This window comes from Lynx canadensis, chromosome A2, assembly GCF_007474595.2.
Source record: "Lynx canadensis isolate LIC74 chromosome A2, mLynCan4.pri.v2, whole genome shotgun sequence".
NCBI lineage: Eukaryota > Metazoa > Chordata > Mammalia > Carnivora > Felidae > Lynx > Lynx canadensis.
In genome coordinates, this window is record NC_044304.2 from 16,039,002 (window position 1) to 16,061,628 (window position 22,627).

Sequence of the window (22,627 nt, forward strand, 5' to 3'; positions counted from 1 at the left end):
GGCAGGGGAGCGCTTGCCTCCGAAGGCAGGCCTGGAAGTGACAGTTGGAAGACTGGGTAAGACGAGCAGGACTGCTAGCCCTTCCCCACACACAGACCCAGGCCCCTCCCCGTCCTGGGCATAGCCGCCCCAGCTCAGGACACACAGAGGAAGAGCTTCGATGCTGCCCTGGGCAGACCAGCCTCTGCAGGTCCTTTCCAGCCAGCAGAGCAAGGGAAGGGGTCACTGTCCCCAGGGAAAATCCAGGGCAGGACTCATCTGTCCCCAGCCACCAGCAGCCTTCACCCAAGGGTACTCCAAGCGCTCTGGCTAACTCTGTGTCCCCCCCACCCCTGCACTGCCCAGCAAGTCACAGGACTGCTTGGCCCGGGGGTGAGGGGGGCAGCTGAATACTCCCTTAGACCCCCCTTCCCCTTCACAGCCTCTCCCTGTTCTCTGCCCCCGGGGTTCTGATTTGCTGATGAGTCAGGGCTGAGAGATCTCCTGTTTGGCAAACCTCAGATGCGAATTTCAGAACCCTCCTTACCACCCCCCGCCCCTGGCGCCGGGGGAGAGAGCCCAGACACCGGCCGCTCCCCAACACAGGGGACCAGCGGGTCTTACTTACTTCCACCGGTTTGGAGTCCTGGCCACGCTCAATGAATGTTTGTTTAAAACCGCAACAGGACGCTGCAGGGGCCGGGCCGTAGCCCCCAGCCTCGGGTGGGTCATGAATACTGTACTTAGTGACTCCAGCCCCGTTCTGCAAACTGAGCCCTTCTCTCTAGCGGCACCAGCACCACATCTGGAAGGGGTCGCTGCCCGGGCACCTTCACGGCGCCAGACCCCCAGCCTCACCTCTTGCCCACTCTTCCCTTCCTTCCCCGGATGGCAGAACGGTGGTCTTGCACAGTGAGGGTTCTTAGAGACAGCAAACAAGACCCAGTCTGGGGAGGGACTGGGCCACGGTCACAGGGACACCAAGGCCTTGGCAGCCTGGCCCCCACCCCTGGTTCCGGCCCACAGCAAGAGTCAAAGCCAGAGCTCACGTCCACACAACCCTGGGCGAGGCCAACCAGTAAAGTCCTGACCTGGACCAGGACCCTGAACTGACCTGAACCTGACATTTCCTCTCACTCTAACGTTAACTTGAACTCCAACCTTGACCCTTATTCTAATCTGACACTGACCTTGCTTCTGACCTTAACCCTAACCCCTAACACTGACCTTGACTCTAACCCTGAACTTACCCCTTCCCCAGTGGCCACAGGAGGGCAGTCCCTGCCCCTCACTGGTCCCACGGTGGGCGGCCATCCCTCTGGGAGAGACGACAGCTGAGGCCACGAGGCTCACTCAGGTCCCCGCTCAGGGAGGGCTGGCCTCCCTTCAGCATTGCTAAGGCTTCTCCAGCAGCCCCGTGCCCCTCTGGCTGCCCCCCACACTCTCCCTCCAGCCTTGTCCAAGGCTGCAGTGGGCAAGGGGTTTGTCTGGGCCGTGCCCTGGCTCCCAGCACCCTTGGGAGCGATCAGAATAGAGGCCTAGTCAGAACTGGCATCCCTCTAGATGCCTGGCAGCTCCCATTCTCAGTAGCTGTGGACTCGGCTTCTCCCGCTTCCTCTACTCCCTGTCATTGGTCCCTTTCTGGGAGGACAGCTGGCCCTTCTCACCTGAAGAGGGCTGGGGCCTTGTTGGCCACGTCCCAGATTGTAGCCTGTGCAGGGAACGGGGCTGGCATCCAAGAGGCCCCTGGTGAGGCTCGCTGACTGAGGGAGGGAGGCGGGGGGCTTCGTGGGGCCCCTCTGTGCCCTGACCGATCACCAGCCACAACTGGTCAACAGGTGTAACCTGGCCGCCTCGTGACATTTCCTGCTGTGGGAGCGCAACACCCGCAACAGATTAGCGCCCGGAGACAACCTGCTGGACTGGCCACATTGCTGCTAGCTGTGGTGCCCCGGGGACAGGAACCTGAGCCCCGGACAGAGAGGGCGTTGTCTTTCCCCCCCTTTCTCTGAGGGTTTGGCAACAACTTCCCGGCTGCTCCTGGCCAGCCCTCCGTTCCATGTGGGTCCCTGCCTGTGCTGGTCACACCCGAGGGGCTTCTGTTTTCACAGATGCCACCCCGGCCAGTCTTGAATGCGGACCCGGCCCGGGGCTGGGGTCCTTCACAGTCCAACCTTTCCCAAGGCCACCTGTTTCCACCCTCACGCTCACTGCCATCTCTGCTGGCCCAGGGAGAGGCGGAGGGCATTGCTGCGCCTGGAGATGGAGGGCGGGGGAGCAGGCACCCACCGTCAGGCACCAGTAACACGACTGGGCCAGGGAGCGGGCCCTGGAGCGGGGCCGGGGGGCTCATTCCTCGGGATATGAGGGCCTCACGTGAGCTGGGCCTGTGAGGACGGAGCAGCCTGGGACCCAGGGGACCGGAGGAGGGCGTGTGTGGGGCACAGAGCGACGAGGGGCGGGAGCTGGAGAGCAGGCGGAAGGGAAATGCGGGCGCAGGAAGCAGGAGTTGAGGGGCGCCACAGGAGGCCGCGTGTAGGCCCAGGGCTGCCGTGGAAGGGAGGGGGAAGTCAGGCTGTGACTCCAACGCGTCTGCTCCCTGAGAGGTCATTTAATCTCTCGCGTGTCTCTCTCTCAGCCCCAAACCCAGGCCCCCGGGGACAGGGCTGGCGCGGCCCCGTGCAGCCTGTCAGAAAGCCGCCTGCAGGTGTCAAGGAACGGGGCCCCCTTGGGCTCGCAGCTCTCCGGCACAGGGGATCATGAGGTCCTGGTGGCCAGCCTGACCTCCCGAGACGTAGGACCCTGCAGCCAAAGGGGCTCCCGCAGCAGCTGGGAGAAGTCCTCGCTGGGGTCCCCGCAGGTGACCCGTCTCCATCAGCCTCCCGAGGTGCCCACAGGGCAGGCGGGCTGCCCGGTTCCAAGCGTCTCTTCTGCGAATGCAGCACTGACCTCGGCTGGCAATGTCCTCACTGTCTCGGGTTTTGGCTGCCACAGCACGGCCGCCCTCGGCCTCTCCCGTCCCTGTCCAGAGGCTCCAGCTCCGCTGGTACTGGGCAAGGCCCAGCCACAGGGCGGGTGGAGGGATCCTGGTGAATCGGAGCTACAGTGAGAGTTCTCGGATCCTGACGGAGGCCGGGTGGTGTGGGGGGCTGGGGGGAGCTTGGGGGGCAGCCTCTGGGGTGAGGCTGCAGGCGTCCTACCACTCAGGGCCGCCTTGAGGCAAGCGTGTTCTACTCGTCAAGGGACAAGAAGGAGCTGGTCACCGTTGAGAGGATTAAAGTAGCAGTGGCAGCGTCCTGGGTAAGCTCGAAGGCCCACGGCATCCGGATATCCTCACTCTTCCTGCCCTCCATCCTCTCAGGGTCTGTGGGTGCCCCCAGCCACCACCAGCCCCCCACCCTGAGACTCCTGGGGGGCTTCCGCCTGGGGCTCAGGAGTGGCTGGGCTTTCTGAGAGCCTCCCTCACGGGCCTCGAGGTCAGTGCTCATTTACGGAGAGCACACCTGGAGCCAAGGACGGTGACCTGAGTTGCTCACGATCCAGGGCACGGTGGCAGGGCGGCTGTGGCGGCCGGGCCCAGCTCTCCCTCCAGGGCTACATCCCTGCATAAATCCACCCTCTCCCCATGCTTCGCCCCTGGACTTCTTCAGATCAGTCACCCCGCCTATTGTCACACGTCTCCTGTGACAGGGCAGGGGGAGCCCCCGCAGGTCACCAGGTGGAAGCCCCTCGGTGTGGGGAGAAGAAACTGAGGCCAGGCAGGGGTGAGGCTGCCCCAAGACGGAGCTCCCGTGTCTCTCAGTCCCACAAGGAAACCATTGTGGGAACAAAGTCCTCCCCTCCCCAAGGCCCCTGAGACCCCCTGTCCTCCCCCTGCACCTGCAGGGTCTTGAGCCTGGACAGAGCACAGACGGACCCATGCCACTGCTGTCCCCTTGCACACGGGCCCGTGGGCTCCAGGCGTGTGGCTCTTAGGACCTTGCCGGAGGCCACCCAGCAGGTCAGGGTGGACTGGGGTTTGTCCAGCCCCGCAGCCCAGAGAGACCAGCTCAGTCCCGGGGCAGAGTCGGGAACGAGGCAGGACCCTAGGAGGCCACCCGTGGACAAAAGGCCTCATGAAAAGCGGCCTCACTAGCAACGTGGAACCTCTGACCAGGAAACAGGGAACACCACCAGCGATGATGTGAGAATCTCAGCCCGGCAGCCTAAGAAGTCAAACTTCCAGAAGGACTCCAGGATCCAGCAAGATGGGCTGAAGGCCCGTCACAGACCATCTAGTCCGCTGGTAAACAGACGGCGATGCCGAGGCCCTGCGAGGTCCGTGTGGGAGCCAGTCTCGGGCAGCAAAAAGGCCGGTGCGCAGCTGCAGGTCAGGGAGGTCATCCGACACCGACCTAGGGGCAGGGCGAGGGGGAGGGGAGCCCCCAGCTCCGGGCCCACGCGTGTCACCCTCGCCCTCGGCCCACTGCAGGCAGCAGCAGCGTCTCCCTGGAAGAAACTAACTGCCCCTCCCCTCCAAGAACCACCTCCAGGGGCCCCTCCTGTCCTCCGCTCTGTGGGCGACGAGGGCCAGGCCGGACCATGGCGGCCCCTCTCAGCTCTGCGGTCGGCCCGGAGCAGCCCGGCTACCAGGGCCGTCTGGAGTCCCCGCGGCCGGGAAAGCGGTGCAGCCTCATATCTTCCTTCTGGATGTGCTCGTAACAGGACTGGCGGGAAAGAGGCGAGGCTGAGGGGGGAGCTGGCCTGCCGGCCCCCAGCCCCACACAAACACGGCCCAACACCAGGGAGCACAGCCGCCTCCCGGGCCGGGAGCATCACGTCTCCAGCTCAGCCCCCCGCCACAGTCTGCAAGGAAGTGGGGCCTCCCTCTCCCGGTCCGCTCAGGGATGCAGCCTGGAACATGCCCAGGGTCCCGGGGCCCCAGGGGTGGGGTGAACTGCGGGGCCTCCCCGCCCTCAACAAGGGCAGGCCCGGAGGCTCGGTGAGCCCCGCCCCGCAGAAGCACACACGAGCAGTGAATTTGGGTTCATCCCCACCATGCGCCTGGGTCTGTCCCACCGACCAGGGTATTTTGGCCCCAGTCCACCACCTCTGTCCCTCACCTCCAGGGCCGTGAGTAAGAAGTCATACAGGCCTCCCGTGTGGATGGGGTCCATCATGTCACGGATCAGGTGGATCTCGGCTCCCAGGTGCTGGATTCTGGAGGACATCCACCCCCGCAGTGAGAGGGAGAAGGGGCCCATCACGGGCAGGCACCACACGGCTGGGGAAGGAGCCCCGGCCTGGGTGGCTGAACACCTGGGAGGTGGTCCCCGCTCTGCTCCCCACCCGGGACCCGAGGCGGGCCTCTCTGGGCCTCCGCCTCCCGCTCTGTACCAAGAAAAGCTGTGCTCAGAAACCCTGATGTTGAAGGCTTCAGCCTGTGTCCTGGCTGGGGGCCGGGCAGGGTGGGAAGGGATCGTCCTGCAGCCCCCCCACCCCAGCTCCCGGCCTGGCCGGGGCTCACCGGGCACGTGACACCACGTAGATGAGCAGCGGCAGCAGGTCGTCCATGGGCAGCTTGTGCTCCTGGCCCAGCACCCGCGACACGGTGGCCTCAATTTCCCCGTATGTCCTCTCCAGCACCTCCAGCTTCTCGCGGGGGTCCACCGTGGTGCTGCGGCAGGGTAGCGGGCTCCAGATCGAGGCCCCCGGGTTCAGTCCCCACCAGGGGCCCAACACTCCCGCCTCTGGTCCCCCACCCTCCCCAGGGCGCAGACTCACATGATCTTCTGCAGACACTCAGTGGCTGACAGGAAGCACTTGTCCCTGACCAGGGAGAGTCTCTGCACGGTGGGGGGCGGGGAGCGCAGGTTGGATGAGGCCACGGTCCGCCCCCCAGCTCCGTCCCTCTGGCCCTCCCGGGGCTGGAGCTCTTGCCGCCCACCTCTCCCCATCATTGGCTCCAGCACAGCCCCACCCAGAAGCTCGAGTGACCCAGGGTAAGTCACAGCTCCACCGTGAGCCTCAGTCTACTCAACTGTGAAGTGGGATAAATGGTCTCCAGGAGGTTGGGGGGACCAAAATGGATAGAGAAGATAATGATTCCAATAGCCGATAGTCACTGGGTCCCTATGGGTACCTATTTCGGTGGCCCCCGGACCCAAGGGCTTGTTGAAACACAAAGAGGCCTGAGCAAACCGTGGGGGGCCCAGCTCAGGGTTCAGGCCTCCCCCTTACCTGGGGCAGCTAACGGACCCACCTTCTCACCTGATTGGTTGTCAGCGTGAGGTCCTTGAGGGGCCACAGGTGCCTGAAATTAAACAAGTATGACACGGAGCCTCTGCCAGGAGGAGGGGGCAGGGTCTGAGGTCAGAGGGCAACCCCCCCATATACCGTGTCCCATAGCAGGACTGAGCGCAGGAAAGGGGTCCGCAATGGCACCCTGGAGCGCCCTCATGGAGCCCAAGGCAAGGGAGGCTGGGACAGATCCCTGGAGAAGACGGCCCCCCCGAAACTTGGATAGGGGTGAGGGGCAGCGCTGTGGGCCAAGGGACCCTATGAGCGAAGTCCCAGGGGTTGGGCCAGACAGAGAATGACAGCAGAAGAGACTGTTCTGGAGGCTCGGTGAGCCAGTGCAGGCTGGTGAACAGGGAGGGATGTGGGTGCCATGCAGTGCAGCACAGGGCAAGGACTTGGGGAAACAATGGAGCAGGGAGGCCAGCATGGAGGAAGCAGCACAGAGGCAGCAGCAAGAGTTGGGGAGGAAGGAAGCTTGGGAAGCGGTTGGCAACCAGGTGTCTGGGCTGGTGACCAGTCAGATGCAGGAGACATTCACGATGAAAGGGGAAACAGGGTTTTGGAGGGGGTGGGTGGGAAACACCATCGCGGTGTGACAAGGGAGACCAGGTGTGGAAGGAGAGGTCCCATGCCCCCCACTGGGCAGGCGGTCACTCATAGTATCGACGGATGAGAAGGGGCACTGAGGGTAGAAGGGACCTGCTCCCAGAACAGTCCTCAGTTTCCCCTTGAGGATCTCCCTTCCCCCACTCTCAGTCCAGCTGCTGGGAGCAGGACGCCTGCCCCAGCCCCAGTGGCAGATACTGAGGCAGGCTGGCCGCTGTGGGCCACAGCCAGCATTTAGGGGCAGGCTCCAGACCCCAGCCAAGCCAGTGAGGGACAGCTCCCGGCTGGAGCTGGGAAGGGGACACCAGCTCCCTGGGGCACAGTGCAGGGACTGAGCTGGTAGAGTATAAACCTTGAATGGCTGGTACCCTGTGTTTCACCATCAATGGGAGCCAGAGATACATCAAAAGAGACGGTGTTTCCCTTCACCGTGAGGTGAAATAGCTAGATCCAGCCACACCTGAAACCTGCCACACCAGCATAATCCTAGAACTTCATGGGCACCCGAGCCAATTAGCACCACCCCCTTTTTTGCTAAAGACAATTTGAACTGCATTTCGTATCCTGTGTTCATGGGGGCCCTGGCAAACATGGCAAGGAGGGAAGGCTTACTTCTGCACGTCCAGGAACTCAAGCAGCTTGGTGTCGGGGAAGAGGCTCAGGTGGGCAATGCCCTGGCTGTAGAGACCGTCCTCCGTCTCATGGAGAAGCAGGTAGAGCGTGAAGAGCTCCGAGTAGAAGCTGGGCAGTATAAGGGGCAGCACCAATCCGTGCACCTGCACGTCCCTGAGTGAAAGTGGCCAGGACAGGTTGGGGCCGGCAGGGTGGGAGCCTAGGGGGTAGGGACCGCTACTTGGGCTGCCCCTCAAAAAGCCCACAGAGCCCCTTGTCCCCCAACAAAGTGTCCCCGCCCCCTCCATTCTCTAGAAAGCCCTTCCTAAGTCTGTTCTTGGTCATTCCCTCATTCGGTTGAAATCTGGGGCCTCCTGATTCTCTCATTTGACTCACAACCAAAATGGCAAGTGGGGTGGGATTTGATCCCCATTTGACGGAAAGCAAAACCCGGGCCCTGGACAGACAAGGCCAGGGCACTCAGCCGTCATTCCAGGCTAGTCCAGTTCTGCCGCCTGGTTTTCTAGGCTTCCTAGGACTCCAGAGGGGAAGTTCTACCCAACGTCTAGCCCCATTTCCCACGCGTCCTGCAGTGCAGTCACAGGCCTCCCTGATCAGGACCTCTCGGTCTGAAACCTAAAGGCAGAACGGGAAGGTGTGGTCTTGGGGGACTAGGGAGACAGGCTTAATGACGCAACTCCCACTCTGCACGACCTCGGGCTCAGCCCCTGCCAGGCCTGTCTCCCCATCTGTGTGCAGGGAGGAGGGTGCCCGGGGCAGCTGCTCACCCCCTGCACACCCGAGAGATGAGGCTGGGATGGCACGTCCCGAACAAAGATGCATTTGAGGCATTGTGGCGGGGCCTCCTCCCAGGTCGCTCAAGGAGCAGAGGTCGTGGGTCATTCTGATCTTCGTGGTCAATGAACAATGCGTGGTCGATAGCATGAGCCCCGAGATTTCCCCCAGAAGCCCCCCCTCGCCCTATCCTCCGAAGGAGGCTCCAGAGGCTTCCCTGGACCTAGCCCCAGGGGAGCAATCACCTTGTCTCTGTATCTTCGTCTTCCTCTGGAGCCTGGCCCTTGCGCTGTAAGGCCACCTGCAGCAGACCCCTGCAAACCAACGAGAGGGAAAGCTGGGCTGCCACCTCCCACAGAACCCGAGTCCCCAAAGGACAGGGCAGCGGGCTCTGCATCCGCCCCCACCACCAGAGCCATGGAGCGTGAGGCCCAGAGCCCCGGCTCCCAAGCCTCTGCAGTTAGGAAGCTGGGAATACAGGGCGTCAGCCTGACAGCGCTGGAACCCCAAAAGAGAAGGAACTACAGCATCTAGGGCCCCCATCTGTGACGTTAGATGGGGTCTGAGTCCAGAGTCAGGCTCAGCCTGCAGGGGGCTGGAGATCCCCTGGGGTCAGGGGTCAGCTCAGGGCGCGTCGAGGCTCCGACTCTGGCTCCAGGAAGTCCGTGCTATAGTCTCCCTGCCTTCTAACCCCTTTGCTCGGCCTCCGGTTCTTTCTCAATCCAGAGGCACCGTTCCTGCCCAGGGGGCTAGGCAGACCACCTGACATCCGGGAAGAGCAGAGCTCTACCTCTATAGGGCTGTGGCTGTCCCCAACAGGCCACCGAGCTCACCTGTAGGCGGCCCAGAGTTCCCGGGCATGCTGCTTCACCTCCTCCTGGGCCAGCGCCTGCAGGTGCTTATTGGCCCCGATGCCGGCATACGTGGCCTGGAAGGTCAGCATCAGCGTCCGGAGCAGCTTTCCCAGGGGGTGCAGCGAGTTCCTCAGAGCCTGGCAGGTGCAAAGGCAACAAAGAGGTGACCGGGGCCAGGGGCTGGAGCCCCGACAAGACTCCCAAGACTGCTCCCGTTTCACAGATGAGAACACTGAGGCCCTCTGAGCAGAAAGGGTCCCCGGGCTGGCCCCTCAGGCCAGCACCAGGGGCAGTGAGGAGACCCCGTCCCCGCAGGCCCCCCTGCCCGAGGGCCCTCACCTTCCTGAGGCACTGCCGCAGGGCTCTGGGCTCCCGGTGCTGCAGCAGCTCATCCAGGACGTCTTCCATTCTGCCCGCGTGGTCCTCGGGCTGGGTCCTGGGGCACCGCGCACACACATCTCTCACCCACACCTGGGTCCTGGCCTGCCCCCTCCAGGAAGCCTTCCTCCCCAGCCCACGCGGGAGTCCCACAGACCCCCAACCCCGGCCCTCCGGATGCCCCGCTGGGCGCACGCGTGCCTACACTCACGCACACGCCCGCGCCTCACCTCTCGCAGCACAGGTACTCCTGGGACTTGCGAAGCTCCCTCGAGTTCTGCACGTGGAAGCCCAGCAGGGCCTCCTGCAAGTCCCCAGGGCAGCCGGCGCTAACGAAGTCCCGGAAGGGGCCGTAGACGCCCTGCCAGCGGCTCTCCGCGGGGAAGGCGCCCACACCTAGCTGCCTGTGATGGAGGTGGCGGAGGGTGGGAGGCAGGGATTGGAGCTGCGGTGGGCAGGACCCCGTCCGGGCCCTCGGGGAGAGGGGGATGTCCCACCTGGCCTAGAGTCGGAGCCCAGGAACAGGGGGGCGGACTGGGAGGGCTGACCTCCAAGGCTCCAGGAAAAGAAAGGAGAGGCAGAGAGAGGGACAGAAAGAATCTGCTCCCCGGTGGAGAAGAGAGAAAGGGACACACAGGGTCCTGGAAAGGAGACAGAAAGATCTGAAGAGCTGGAGGCCAAGTCCAGACAGCAAGGTCTGGCCCTAAGAGCTAACGGGCCCAAAGTCCAGGATCCCCCTGCCTTGAGACCCCGCTCTCCCTCCCACCCCACCTGGTTCCTTCCTGAGCTTGGTCTTATCTCGGCCAACGGGCCCGGGGGTCTGGCTGCATGTGCCCAGTGGAGCGCTGCACTCCCACATCACGCTCACAGATTTTCCTACACCTGCACCCCACCCAGGCTTGGTCAGGCCTCTGGGGTTTGCTGTCTACTCCCAGGTCCTGCTGTCAGGGAGAAGAAGCAAGCAAAGAGGAAGGGTCTAGTAATCAACTCTTCTCCCCCCCTCCCCCCCCCACCCCCACATCTGAAATGCTGTCTGTGATCCGTACCTTGACAGACACAGCAAGAGTCGCCACTTGAACTACGGTTCCCCAAGGAAGAACTCTGTCTCCATGGAAAGAAGTCTATCCTCTTCTCAAATACCCCATGAGACTGACAGTAAGTCCACTTAGCAAGTTTCCTTCTTCACCTTGGCTACCAGGGAACTCAGAGCCAGGTTCGTGCTCAGCCATAACCACTGTGAGGCCTATCTGTGTGTTTCTTTCCTTGAAGTCCAACTCGCACTTTTATTTTCCATTTTATTCTTGTCTACGTGTGTTATTTTACAAACTGTCTTGTACGCTTCCCAGAAAAAAAGCAGGGCGGAAGCAAAGCCTGTGCCTAATATTTTTCTCTGGTTTTGTGGTGTACGAAGTTAGGCCATAGCCCTTGATTCCAAGAGTCTCTGACTTGAGGGCCGTGTGACCTGGGCCCTCGGAACTGAATAAAGAACGAAGAGAACGTACAGAAAAGGCCCTCTGACGAGACCTGAGCCCTTGGGGTGGAAACAGACACACACAGACACACCCCAGTCAGGCTCCAGAGTGCACGGGCCGGGCGGCCAGGCTCTTACCTCTTACGGGTGCCACTTGGTTCTGGCGGGAGGGCGGCCGTGTCCAGCAGGCCCTGGGTATGCAGCCCTCCTCCTGGCCCGCTGCCAAAAGAGCCCTCCAGGGTGAAGCCATTGGGGAAGGTGACCTTGCCCTGCAGCCAGGGAAGGAGACAAGGTCTGTCCGTCCAGCTGTCTTCCCATCCAATCATGACAGGCCTCCTGCTTGTGGGTCACAGAGGCTAGCGTCTGGTGGGTGGCCTTCCCACCATCCGTTCACTCTGCCCCACCCTGAGGGGCTCCTAATCCCCTCACCTTAGAAGCCCCTGACCTAGAGCCGTGCCAACGGCCCAAAGGGTCACCTCAGGTGGGAGACTGGCAGGGAGAGAGAAAGGGACTCTCAGGTCACAGCAGGAGAGCCACTACTGTGGGACTTGGTGGCGGGGGACGGGGGGAGGAGGTAAGTCCAGAAGTAGGAAGAGGCCTAGGCAAGGCCTGAGGGCCTGCTGGCCCTGGAAGGGACAGTCCCTGCCTCATGAGTGTCCCATTCATAGCACTCGGGGCCCACCCATTAGATGCCTTAGTGCCCTCCAGTCACCAGGAGACTGAAACAGCCCCACATTCCCAAAGGCCCAAGCAGGGACCCAACTGCCTTCTGCTGGGTCAGCCCAGGCAGGAACATTCTGAAGGACACTAACTCCAAGGCGCCAGTGCTGGTGGAGGGGGTGGATTCCCAACGAGGGGCCTGTAGGGAGACACGGCCAGGCCGCCAGCACCCTGTGCACCAAGGCAAACCCACCTGTCCCCTCTTGACTCTGACCAGGGTTCAAAGTCCACTTCCATGGCAGTGCCCACCCTCTGGACGCAGTGGACATGGGAGGGGCACCTCCCTACCTTCACCCACCGCCCACACCCTCAGCCCTGGGTCCAAGTGGGGAGATTACAGGCTCTAGCCAAGGCTTGACCAGGAGGGGATAGGTCTCAGTGGCCCTCACCTTCCCCACAAGGGTCAGGTCCCTGGTGAAGGTGCCCTCATACAAGGAGTCGTCTTCAGAGAGGAGGATCCCTGGGCCCTAGGGAAGGAAGCCAGAGAGAGTCAAAGCAGTCAGTTAGGAAGGGCCAGGAGATGGGGCCCGGGGAGGGGCCAGCAGGAGGAGAGGAGGCAGGCATCAACCCGGGTCCTGAGCCCTGTCACACCTCCCAGGACCGTGCCTAGGTGGGATGCCAGCCCTTGGCCTGCTAAGCCCTGAGCACCCGTTCCATGGACCTCATCCCTGGGTTATCCTGAATGACTCCCTGGAACCTGGCTCCTCCTTTCCAGTGGCTTCTCTCAGGAGGCCTCCTGGGTGACCTCCCTTCCCCACCCACAGCTCAAGAAGCCCTGGGCTTCTCCTCACCCATCCCCACTTCCCTATCACTGACCCAGGGGGCACAGCGGAACCAACCAGGCTTCCTTGTGGCATTGGCCGCCAGGAAGCTCAGAGCCAAACAGGATCCAATTTGTGTCCTATCTGAATCTATTTTGTGTCCATTCTTATCTTATTGTCCCCTTCCCACATTGTCAATCCTTCCCCCATAAACAAATGCACAAGCCATAATAACAGTAACAGTCACCAGGCCAGACATGGAGCAGGGCACCTGGCAGGGTGTGAGTGAGGCGGGAGGCAAGGGCTGGTGTGCCCGGGCTCAGGAGACCTGGTGACACTAGGCAGGTTCTCTGACTTCTCTGAGCCTCACATCTGTCAGTCATACACTGGGGACGATGACGTGATCCGCGGGACCACGGGGAGGATCCCACGAGATCGTGCTGGGAGGCTGAACCCAGAGCTGGGTATCCAGTGAGGAGTCTATCAATGTCAGTTGCAGTGACTGCTGGCATCATCCTCACCATGCACCTCATTCTTGCTGATTTCACTGTGCTTACAGTAAGTAGTTAACCTGAGGTGCCGATGGGGAAACCGAGACGGGAGGGGCAGGGACTCGGCCAAGGCCAGGGTAAGTGGCAGGTAGAATCCTGCTGAGGTTCTGTCTCCCTCTAGCACCTAGGAACCCAGCTTCCGCCCCATCCAGCGCCGCCCAGCCTCTGCTTAGCATCCGGACCCTCGGAGCCGGGGGTTCAGCCCCAGTGCAGGGAAAGGGTGGCTCAGGATACACGCGGGTCACCCCACTCACCACCATCTTGTCCGCCTGGAAGGTGCCCTGGTAGCAGACACCTGCCTGGGTGACCATGACCCCTGGGCCATGGCGCTGGTCAGCCTGCCACATGCCAATATAGCGCTCACCCCTGGGGGAGGAGCCAGAGTTGGATCAGAGTCGTTCCTGGGCACTTTTAAGCTGGCAGGGCTGGGGTCAGGGGGTGAGGGTGGTGCGCGGATAAGGAGCAGTGATATCGCCTGAATCTACTCAACTCAGACATGGGGCAAGTGAGGTCAGGACCTCCAAGAGAAACAGAAAATGGGGGAGGGAGGGAGCCTGCCTGCGGGGCGGGGCGGGGGGGGGTATCCTGGCAGGCTTCCTGGGGCAAGGTGGCAGGAAGGATAATGGAATGCAGAGCCATGGAGGTAGGAGCCTACAACAGGTACGACAGGTACAAGGGGACATTCAGTGGTCTAGAAGGCTGGTCTAGGAGGGGCACGCAGGCAGCACGGCAGGGGTGAGGTCAGAGAGACAGGCAAGCCTCAAATACAAGGCCAAGGACCCCGGGCTTCCTCTCACAGCCCAGAGAGCCTGGACGGGCTGTGATCCCTACACGGGACTAGACTGGGGGGTCAGAAAGTCCTCTTGGACAGCGCGAGGAGGGGCCAGTCTGGGAGGCTCCTTAATCAAGGAGGTCAGGGCTCCCTCATCCTGAGCCTCAGCAACAACCAAGGCCACGGAAAGGAAGTGAGTGACTTCAGAGAGACTCTGAGGGGGCAAACGGACGGGACGCACTGACCACAGGACCCACGCCCTGCTCAGTCTGGTGTGTGGGGGTCTCCTGAGCCCCCTGACCCTGCGGGGGGCGGCCGTGGAACGCTCACCTGTCACCATCCTCCTCGATGCCGTAGCCGCTCTTCTGGCCCCTCTCCCAGTGGCCCGTGTACTTGCAGGGCTGCGGGGCCTGTGGGGGGCTCTCAAGGACCCCGAATCCGTGCCGCAGGCCCGCCTGGAAGTAGCCTTTGTACACCTCGTCAGTGCTGTACCTGCAGAGGGTCACCAACAGCTGGCCCTGCCTCCCGGAGCTCGGCCCAGGGGACGTGCCCGCCCCAAGAGCCCCCCTTGCCATGGCGCCTAGGGTCACTTACTCACAGATGCCGTAGCCACACATGCTGCCTTCCCACCAGTGGCACTTGTAACAGTCAAACTTGTCCTCGGAGGCCTGGGGCACCAGGCGGATGCCGAAGCTGTCAGTGTGGGTGCGTGGAGGGGGCGGTCAGCACCAGGCTACCACCTTGACCAGGACACCCCGTGACACCCCTCCCTGCCACCAGAAGCGTCCCTGCCTCCACGGGGCCTTCTCAGACAATGAGGAGAATCGCCCAGGTGCTCAGCCGTCTTTTCTTCCCAAGGGCCACTCTGAGGACGCCTCCCCCTGTCCCGCCCCCCTGTGCATCCTGGGAGCACCTTCCGGTCCTGACCACTCCTTCCATGACCCACCCCTCCTCGGGGCTTTGGTTTCCCGAAGTGCAATAAGGGGAACTGGACCAAATGGCCTTAAGTTCCTGCTTGAGGTTCGGGGATTTAGGATGGGGCCAGGCTGGTGACGGTGGCGGGGGTGAAAACCACTCCCCCGCCCGCCACATTCTCCCGCATCAGCCCCAGCCTTACCCGTGCTCCAGGCCCTGGCAAAAATTCCCCACGTGATTCCGGCCATCTGGCCACTTCAGGGTGCCCCTGGAAGACAGTTGAAGGGCACACACATCAGGCCCACCCGACCCGTCCTTTAACACGCACACAGCCCCCAGCTGACCTCCACCACAGACACTCTCAGAGCCCTAGCTCCCCCCAGACTGGATTCCCTGCCCCCACCCAGCCCTTCTCTCTGAGCTCCATGACCCGCAGGGGGCTCTCAGTCCTTCTCGACTCCTGGCACAACTAGCCCAGCAGCCTCAGGCACGCTCACCACACCCCACAGGGAAAGCTCTGGAAACATCCAGGTTCCCTTGACCAACAGGAAGCTCAGAGCTAAACTTCAAGCTTAAGTCAAGCGCTAGCCAGTGGCTTCTAGCATCCTCCTCCCCTCTTCTGACACGGCATTGTTTTTTCTGTGTTTTTTTTTTTTGTTCATTTGCTTCCTCAAGTCCTTTCTGGAAGCAGGCAAGGTATCAGAAACTAACGTGCTTATGAGCATAACCTTGGCAAGTCCCTTCTGCTTTCGGGGCCCTGGCTTTTCCAGCTGGAGCATACGGTGGGGCCACAGGGTCTTGAAAAGCCCACCTCCCTGTGACTGAAGCCAGACTCACCCTATAACCTGCCCTGAGGCCTTGGGCAGGTCATGCCAGCCTCTGGGCCTCCAGAACGGGTGATGACACTCACCCAGGGGGGTCTTGTAAGGGCTGGGGGAGGCCGGGTATCTGCAAACCATTTCCCCCACCAGACGGTGCTACGTGAATATGAGCATTATTCTCCCCCCGCTTCGCGAGAACAGTCACTGCAGCCCTGCAGGCCGGCCGCCTGAAGCCTGTCCCATGCCTTCTGGTGTCATCACCCTCACCAAGACTCTACATGGCACAGACCTACTATGGGCCAGGTCCTGTCCAATAGAGCTTAAGAGAGACCGGGGGACAAACAGGCTTGACCAACTGATTCGGAGTAATAGCCTTTGGTTCGTGCCCTCGGGTGATTAGGTCCATGTGGGTCCCATCTGTCCTCAGACTCCCACAACGACCCCTGCCTCGCTCGGCCCGGAGCTCCGGTCACTCACTTGCCATGGGGCCTGCCCCGGCACCACTCGCCCTCGTAGGTGGCCTGGCAGAGCCGACCCTCGGCGCGGAAGGTGTATGCCACGCAGCGGCAGGTGGGGGGCTCGGGGGGCTCCAGGCCCGCCCCCAGCATGGGGAAGTCCTTCTTCCCACGCAGGGCCTGGCACACAGCCTGAGTCACCTTCCACTGCCAGACCATCTGGTGGGGACAGGGGAAACACAGGATAGGTCACCGCTGTGGAGGCAGCCCCTCTAGGAAGCTCCAGAGAGTACCCCCGCCACGCCCCTCCCCCTCTGTTCTGTCGTCTGGGGGAAAAGCCAACTAACGGCTCCATGCTGCTCCCTAGGCCCTGCATCAGACCTCGTGTGCAGTTTCGGTGCCTGCCGGGGGAGCCAGACAGAGCCGCGGGGCAGGCACCCGCAAAGGCCCCAATCCCGGCTTCACAGGGCCAAGTACCCTGTTCTCCACGGCACTCTGAGGCCCGACCCGGACTGACTGCCGACTCTCTGTGGCCATGGTCCCAGAGCCTCCGGGGGGGGGGGGGGTACACCTGTGCCCTCCCCCTGCCCTCCTGCTGCCTTCCCTCACTCCTCTGGCCCCGCCCCGCCCCGATTCACAACCCACCCACACTCACCCGGCCCTGGGGGTCCTTGGAGCAAAAGGAGAGCTCTTCCTCAGGTGTGAGGAGATCAAACGTGCACCTAGACAGATGGAGGTGACGAGTAGGCCCCAGCTCCGTTCCGGAGGGTGTTCCGGGAGGCCCAAGCCCTGGGGTGCGGGCGGTGTCAGGTGGGTGGAGGGAGAGAAGGCCTGGGGTGTGATTGGAGGGGGCCGCTCACCCGTCCTGCCCAGGATCCACCCACACCAGCTTCAGATCAAAGGTGTGGACGCTGTGGCCCTGGAAGGAGATGGGGCACTGGTGTCACCCAGGGCCCAGACCAGACGCTCCCCTCCTGCTCTGGGCCAGTCGTGCTCCAGGCACCAACCTGCTGCCACGCGGCCGGGCGTCCCCAGGCTACTCAGTCCGGCTCGCCCAGCCTGCTCCCCATCTCCCTTCCCATCCAAGGGCCTGGCTGGGAACCCTGGAGCAGCCCCTCCCCCGCCTCCGGCTCCATCCATGACCCTGTGCTGCTCCTTCTATCTGGAACGCCATCCCTGCTCGGAGAGTTGACCAACGCCCCTTCCTCTACAAGATTGCATGCAGCGACCTCCTGCCTGACCTAGGTCACTGCCTCACCGCCGCAGGGGGAGGAGGCACCAGGCCCAGGCCCGAAGGGCAGGAGGAGTGTGCCAGACACAGGCAGGGACAAGAGTGGGCCTGGTACAGGACATGCAAAGGTCCAGAGGTAGGAGAGGGCACAGAGCATTGAAGTATCTCATCGGTGTACCTGGGGCACAGAGTGGAGAGGAGCTCAAAGTGAACCAGATTTCAGGAGATACAGGTTTAGACAGGGCAAGTAGCAGCCCCCCCATCCCCCCAGGCCTCGGCCTCCCAGTCTGCAGGGGAGCCCCAGCCTGGCATTCTGAGGGGACAGAGAAGACAGTGCTATGGCTATCACAAGGGCCATATGACTTCAAGGGTGGGGGATACTACAGGCCAGGAAACAATCCCAAACCCCAGCCCTGGCTCCCCCCAGACTTCTGCAACGTCCAGAGCCCAGGCCCTGGTTCTACACAGTACTTTTTTCTAGAAGCCTCATGTGTGCCTGGATCCATCCAGCCCTCCTCAGTCACCAAGGGCCACCCCTGACCTCCCATCTGGGGCTCCCCTCCTAAGTAAGGAAGAGAAAGAACCAAGAGTTGTCTGGCACCTGCTGAAGACCAACTCACTCACAAGTGTCCCGTTTTCCAGATGAAGAAACCGAGGTACAGATAGTTAGCAGCGATGGCAGCCGGGACTGGGACGCACTTCGCGCGGCCTTGCCCGATAGCTCACCCTGCTCCAGGGATGGCGGGGCCTGCCGCCCCCCACCCCCAGCAATGACTGCCTCTCGGCCCCCATCACCTCCCCAAGTTCTCGCTCCCCACTCCTTTCTCATCCAGGCCCCCGACCCCCGCTGCGGCCCCAGGACCCCTGGTCAGCCCCACCCCAACCTGCAGCAAGACCAGGGCATCATCGAAGAGCAGCACGCGCTCCGCCCGTAGCGGGGTGACCGTCACAGGTATGTCCTGGCTGTCTTGCAGGAGTCTGCGAGCAGGGGTGCAGAGCACATCCTGGGGAGGAGGGCGGGGAGGCACAGGGCTCAGGCGCCCCTGTCCCCCACTCTAACCATCTCCCGGAGGCCCCCAGCTCTGTGACGACAGTGGGGCTCCAAGGTCTGGAGGGGGTGGGGGCAGCAAACTTGTCTCAGAGCTTCGCTTTGAGGCCCGTCCCACCTCGAGCCACTGCCCCCGCCGAGCCCCCCACAACACTCACCGGGGCTCTGCGGTCCCTGCCTCTCGCTGGCGATTCTTGTCCCCTTTCTCTGTTCCCCTAATTCTCTACACTGGGTCCCAGGCCTGCCACACCCTCTCAGGGCACAGGGGGCTCCCCCGCCGACCCCGGTAGGGGCAGTGCGTGCCACAGTGGGTGGTGACATGAGGACGTGATCGCCGGGTGGCGTCTCAGGACAGAGTCAGTTCTGACTGCTTTTCCCCAGAGCCGGCTCACGGCCTGGCCCAGGAGGCACTCAGCAAGTGCCTGAGGACGGCTAGACAGACGGACTTCACAGCCACCTGGCCCCTGCCTGATAAGAGTCCCCTTTCCTGACCCGCCCTGAGGCCTCAAACTCACTCTCAGCCGGCTGCTCAGGGTGTGCCAGAGGGCCTGCGTGGCGGTGGCCTGGTCCAGCGCCTGCCTCATGAAGGACTCTAGGTTCCCAAAGAGGGTGGCCGCGTGCACCACCAGCTCCCGAGTGGGGTGACGCTGCAGGGACACAGAGCAGCTGGTGAGTGGGGGACGGGGGTGGGGTTGGGGGGGCCTGTCAGAACCTTCCGCCACCCTGTGATGGTTGCCCCGGCCCTGGCCTGGCCCCAGCTGGTCAGAAGGTCTGGATCTAAGCCAAAGTTTGTCCTTTTCTCCCTGCCAGCCCTTCCTTGAGGGAGAGGCCAGCATGAAGGTGCTTCCAGAGGACCACTGGGTGACACCCCCCCCCCCCAAAGCTGGACCTGGGCCAGGTGTCCTCACACCCAGTACATGATTCTCCATCTGCTTCCCGGGTCTCTGCTGGCTCCACTACAGCAGGGCCATGTACCTCAGACATGCCAGGGCAAGGCCATGTCCCTGTGAACCCCCCCCCAGAACAGGGCCACGTCCCCAAAAGCATGGCTGTGTCTTTCTCAAGCCAGGGTTCCTGAGTCAGATGGGTCCCCTGAGCCAGGACCGTTCCTCTCCTCCCCAGGCATCCCTACAAGTGACAGGCCTATTGAGCAGCACGTGGTCGCCCGACCTCCCTGCTACCTACCTCCCCAACGGTGTCCCCGAGGCTCAGCAGGAGGAGCACGTACTGCTGCACGTGATGGGCGAGCGGCTGGCGGAGCGCCTGGACCAGCGTTGTGCCCACGGAGGCCTCTGAGCTCACGCCCGACAGGAGCTGCCGCAGCGCCTTCCGCTGGCCCCGCCAGTACTCGCTGAGTGGAGGAAGGGCCACACGCCGCCTTCATCCCCCTCCTACGTTCTGTCCCTGCCACCATCCCCCACCCAAACCCAGCTAATGCCCCCAGATCTCAGGAGCAGTCCCAGACCCCAAACCGCTCTCATATCACACGAACACGGTCGCCTGATTGGAGGAGATTCAACGACAATATCTCGGGGTGAAGGGATCATCGAGGACAACCATCCACCCTGAACAGGACGGCCCCTCCTTCCGCTTCCCAGGGTCGGCCTTGGCTAGTGGATATCTGGATTTGGCTCACAGCCTCCATAGACATCCCCCCCGCCTTCCGGTGTGGATCAGCGTGGAATTGTTAGAACCAGGAGTGTTCAGGATGAGTCATGGGCTGTGACACGGGCTGCTGTGGCCATGGGACTTCCCCAGCCTTCCCTCCCGGACACCCCCACCGACTCAGAGCCCCCATCCCCCATCCCCGCAGCACCCTGTGCTCACCTCCTCTTCTTTGCTGCCTTCTGAAAGGCCTGAACCACCACGCAGCTAGTGTAGGCTTCGATGTACCTACAGACAGCACAGGAGACACCCTGCAGGCCCAGCCCACGGCCTCAGACCCAAGCCCCTGCCCTTCCGGGGTCCTCGGACCCCACTCACCGAGTGCCCGCAGCCCTGGCCCAACCAGATAATTCTAACTCGGTCTTTCCTCCCTGGGAGGCCCCAAGGCTCAGGTCTGGGGTGTCTGTGATTGTGCCAGGCTAAGGCCCCAGGCCCTGAGGCTGACCCACCCCAGACGGAACCCAAACCTAAACCTGACCCGGGGAGCCCTAGGCCCAGGACGATCCCCCGCCTTCCTCGCCGCCTTACTCTACGTGGACCCGTAGAACGCGGTCGGCGCCGCACAACAACAGCAGGGATTCCAGCCCGACGGAGTCCTGGTGGCACAGCCTCCTCCTCAGCGAGTGCAGGCTCTCCTCCGTCACCTCCCAGAGCTGCTGGGAGCTCCTGTGTAGCTGCTGCAAGAGCCGCAGGCACCCTCTGCCCTGGGGGTCCGAGGGCTCTGGAGGAGGGGGGCGGGGCAACCACGCTGTGAGGGGGCGGGGCCTCTCCGCCTCGAGGGGAGGGGCCCCCACAGCCCAGGAGCCTCGGCCAGGGTTCTGCATCCTCCTCGGGGTCTTTGGCTCTGGATAGGAAGCTGATGTGGGCCCCTGGAGCTCAGCAGGGACAGGCAGCCGGAGAGCCGGGCAGCACCCTTGAGGAGTAAGTGGGGCACATGTCCACCCCCCCACTAAGCAGGGACACCACGTACACTAACTCCCCCGAGTCTCTGGACTTCCTGGGTTCTGGGATGCGGGGTCTGTAAGGTCCTATGGTCCCCTCCCTCTCACAGATGAGTGGACAGAGCCCCTCAGTGGAAGGCACCTGACCAAGGTCACTTCACAAGTGAGACCCAAACTGGAAGTAAAAACTCAGCATCCTGCTTTCCGGCCGTGCCCTGGGTGAGAGCAGGCTGAGAATCCAGGCACAGCATCAGGCCTGTGCCCTGGAAGAGGTGGGACTTTGACTCTATGTACAGCTGAGTCTGGGCTAGGGGTCCGTGGCCTGGCCCCTTGGGGTCCCTTTGAGAAGGGAGCAGCCAGCGACCAGAGGCGGAGCCCCAGTCCCGAGTGTCCCCGCTCCCGTCTGAGGCTGAGCAGGCTGTGCGCGCCTCGAACAGTCTAACGAGCTAGGTCCCGGGGTCCCAGGATGGTTCCTGCGTCCCCCGCCCTCCCACTGCAGAGCTGAGACTCACCAGCCGTGAGCAGGGGCTGGAGGATGAGGCTGTTGATGCGGGCGAGGGTGGAGGAGAAGACCTCCTCCAGCCGCAGCAGGGCCTCCTCCTCAGGGCTGCACATGGCCAGAATGCTGGACTCGGGGCCTGCGAATGGGGCACAGACCAGAGAGAGGGCACCAGGGAGAGCATGGTCAGTGCCACGCTCTCAGCCCCCGTGCCCGGGACCGCCCACAACAGAACGGAGTGGTGAGCCCGGGGCCGCCTCAGAGGGGAACGCCCGGACCAACCACTGACCCCTGCCTTGCTCTGCACCTGGGCCCAGCAGAGGGGACCTGATGGAGAGGCAGCGAGGGCTCAGAACTGCCTAGGGAAACACCTCTTTTTAGCCCAAAAGGCAGGTGCTCCTCAAGCCCAGTTCTGGCCTGCTCATTCCCCTGCTCAAACATCCACCATGGCTCCCGAGGTTCAGAGTCATATCTAGTGGTGCTCTGACCTAGCTCCCCCTCCACAGAGTCTCTGGAAACAAGGACACACTGTCAGAGGAACCCAGCTTTTTTCTCAAGGCCATGGCTCAGGCCATGCAGATGGGCACAGTGAGAGCAAAGGATCATGGGCACAGTGAGAGCAAAGGATCACGGGCATGAGGGCCCAGGCTCCATGCGTGGCCCACCAAGAGTGGCCTACGTGGCCAGTGGAGGAGTTATGGAGGATCTCAGGGCAAGGGAGCGTGGTAGGACCCAACATCAGACTTGGGGAGATGGATGTGGTGACAGCTGGAGAGGGAACGGGGCCCAGCAGTGGCAGAGTGAGGTCAGCAGGGGTGAGAACCAGACCCTCCGTGCCCCTCAACCTGGCTGACCCTGCTGTGCCCAGAGGAAAGAGGTAGGGGTTGTGGGGGCAGGCAGGTGGGCTTGAGTCTTTGGACTCCCCACCATGGAGTGAGGAACGCACCAAGCAGGCAGGGATCCCCTGAGAATGTGGCTTTCTGACGAGAGGGAGGGTCAGCAAGGGGCCTGGGCTCCAACCCACCCCCACAGCCAGGCCGCAGCCTCCAAACAGACACAGCGCTCTCCCACCAGAGCCGGGTGCCCTCACCGAGCAAACTTCATCTGCCCGAAGGACCAGACCACACATCTCAGGGTCTCTTAGCCTGAGACCCTCAGACTGCCTGTCCCTGGCTCTGACACTCAGAGGCTCTGCCGTTAGCTGACCTAGGTGGGGTGGGAGATATCATCGGGGTCGCCGGAATGGGCAGGTGACACAGGTGGAGCCCCAGCAC

General features: G+C 62.7%; 1 protein-coding gene across 1 annotated transcript; it reads right to left on the reverse strand.

Annotated features, from left to right (window-relative positions):
• Positions 1–1,965: 1,965 nt before the first annotated feature.
• ALS2CL (ALS2 C-terminal like) lies at positions 1,966–21,491 on the reverse strand. The gene is made up of 25 exons (XM_032591820.1): positions 21,367–21,491; positions 20,442–20,634; positions 20,076–20,141; positions 19,434–19,599; positions 18,764–18,895; positions 18,085–18,204; positions 16,830–16,888; positions 16,625–16,691; positions 15,992–16,188; positions 14,896–14,961; positions 14,373–14,471; positions 14,109–14,270; positions 13,261–13,372; positions 12,084–12,161; positions 11,113–11,243; positions 9,734–9,907; positions 9,465–9,561; positions 9,105–9,262; positions 8,517–8,585; positions 7,477–7,650; positions 6,229–6,271; positions 5,743–5,804; positions 5,486–5,635; positions 5,082–5,178; positions 1,966–4,685 (listed from the first exon to the last, which is right to left on the reverse strand). Exons 1-25 carry the CDS (start codon positions 21,467–21,469, stop codon positions 4,605–4,607), a joined length of 2,856 nt encoding a protein of 951 aa, XP_032447711.1. The 5' UTR covers positions 21,470–21,491; the 3' UTR covers positions 1,966–4,604.
• Between the last annotated feature and the right edge of the window lie 1,136 nt (positions 21,492–22,627).

What these genes read in the sequence shown, in the direction of transcription:
- ALS2CL (XM_032591820.1), bottom strand. Translation starts at nt 21,469, where the DNA reads ATGTGCAGCCCTGAGGAGGAGGCCCTGCTGCGGCTGGAGGAGGTCTTC. An exon ending in GAACTCTGGGCCGCCTACAG is followed by an intron (nt 8,586 to 9,104) that starts GTGAGCTCGGTG and finishes GTTGGTTTGCAG; the next exon opens with GGGTCTGCTGCAGGTGGCCT. An exon ending in GAGTTCCTGGACGTGCAGAA is followed by an intron (nt 6,272 to 7,476) that starts GTAAGCCTTCCC and finishes GTTTAATTTCAG; the next exon opens with GCACCTGTGGCCCCTCAAGG.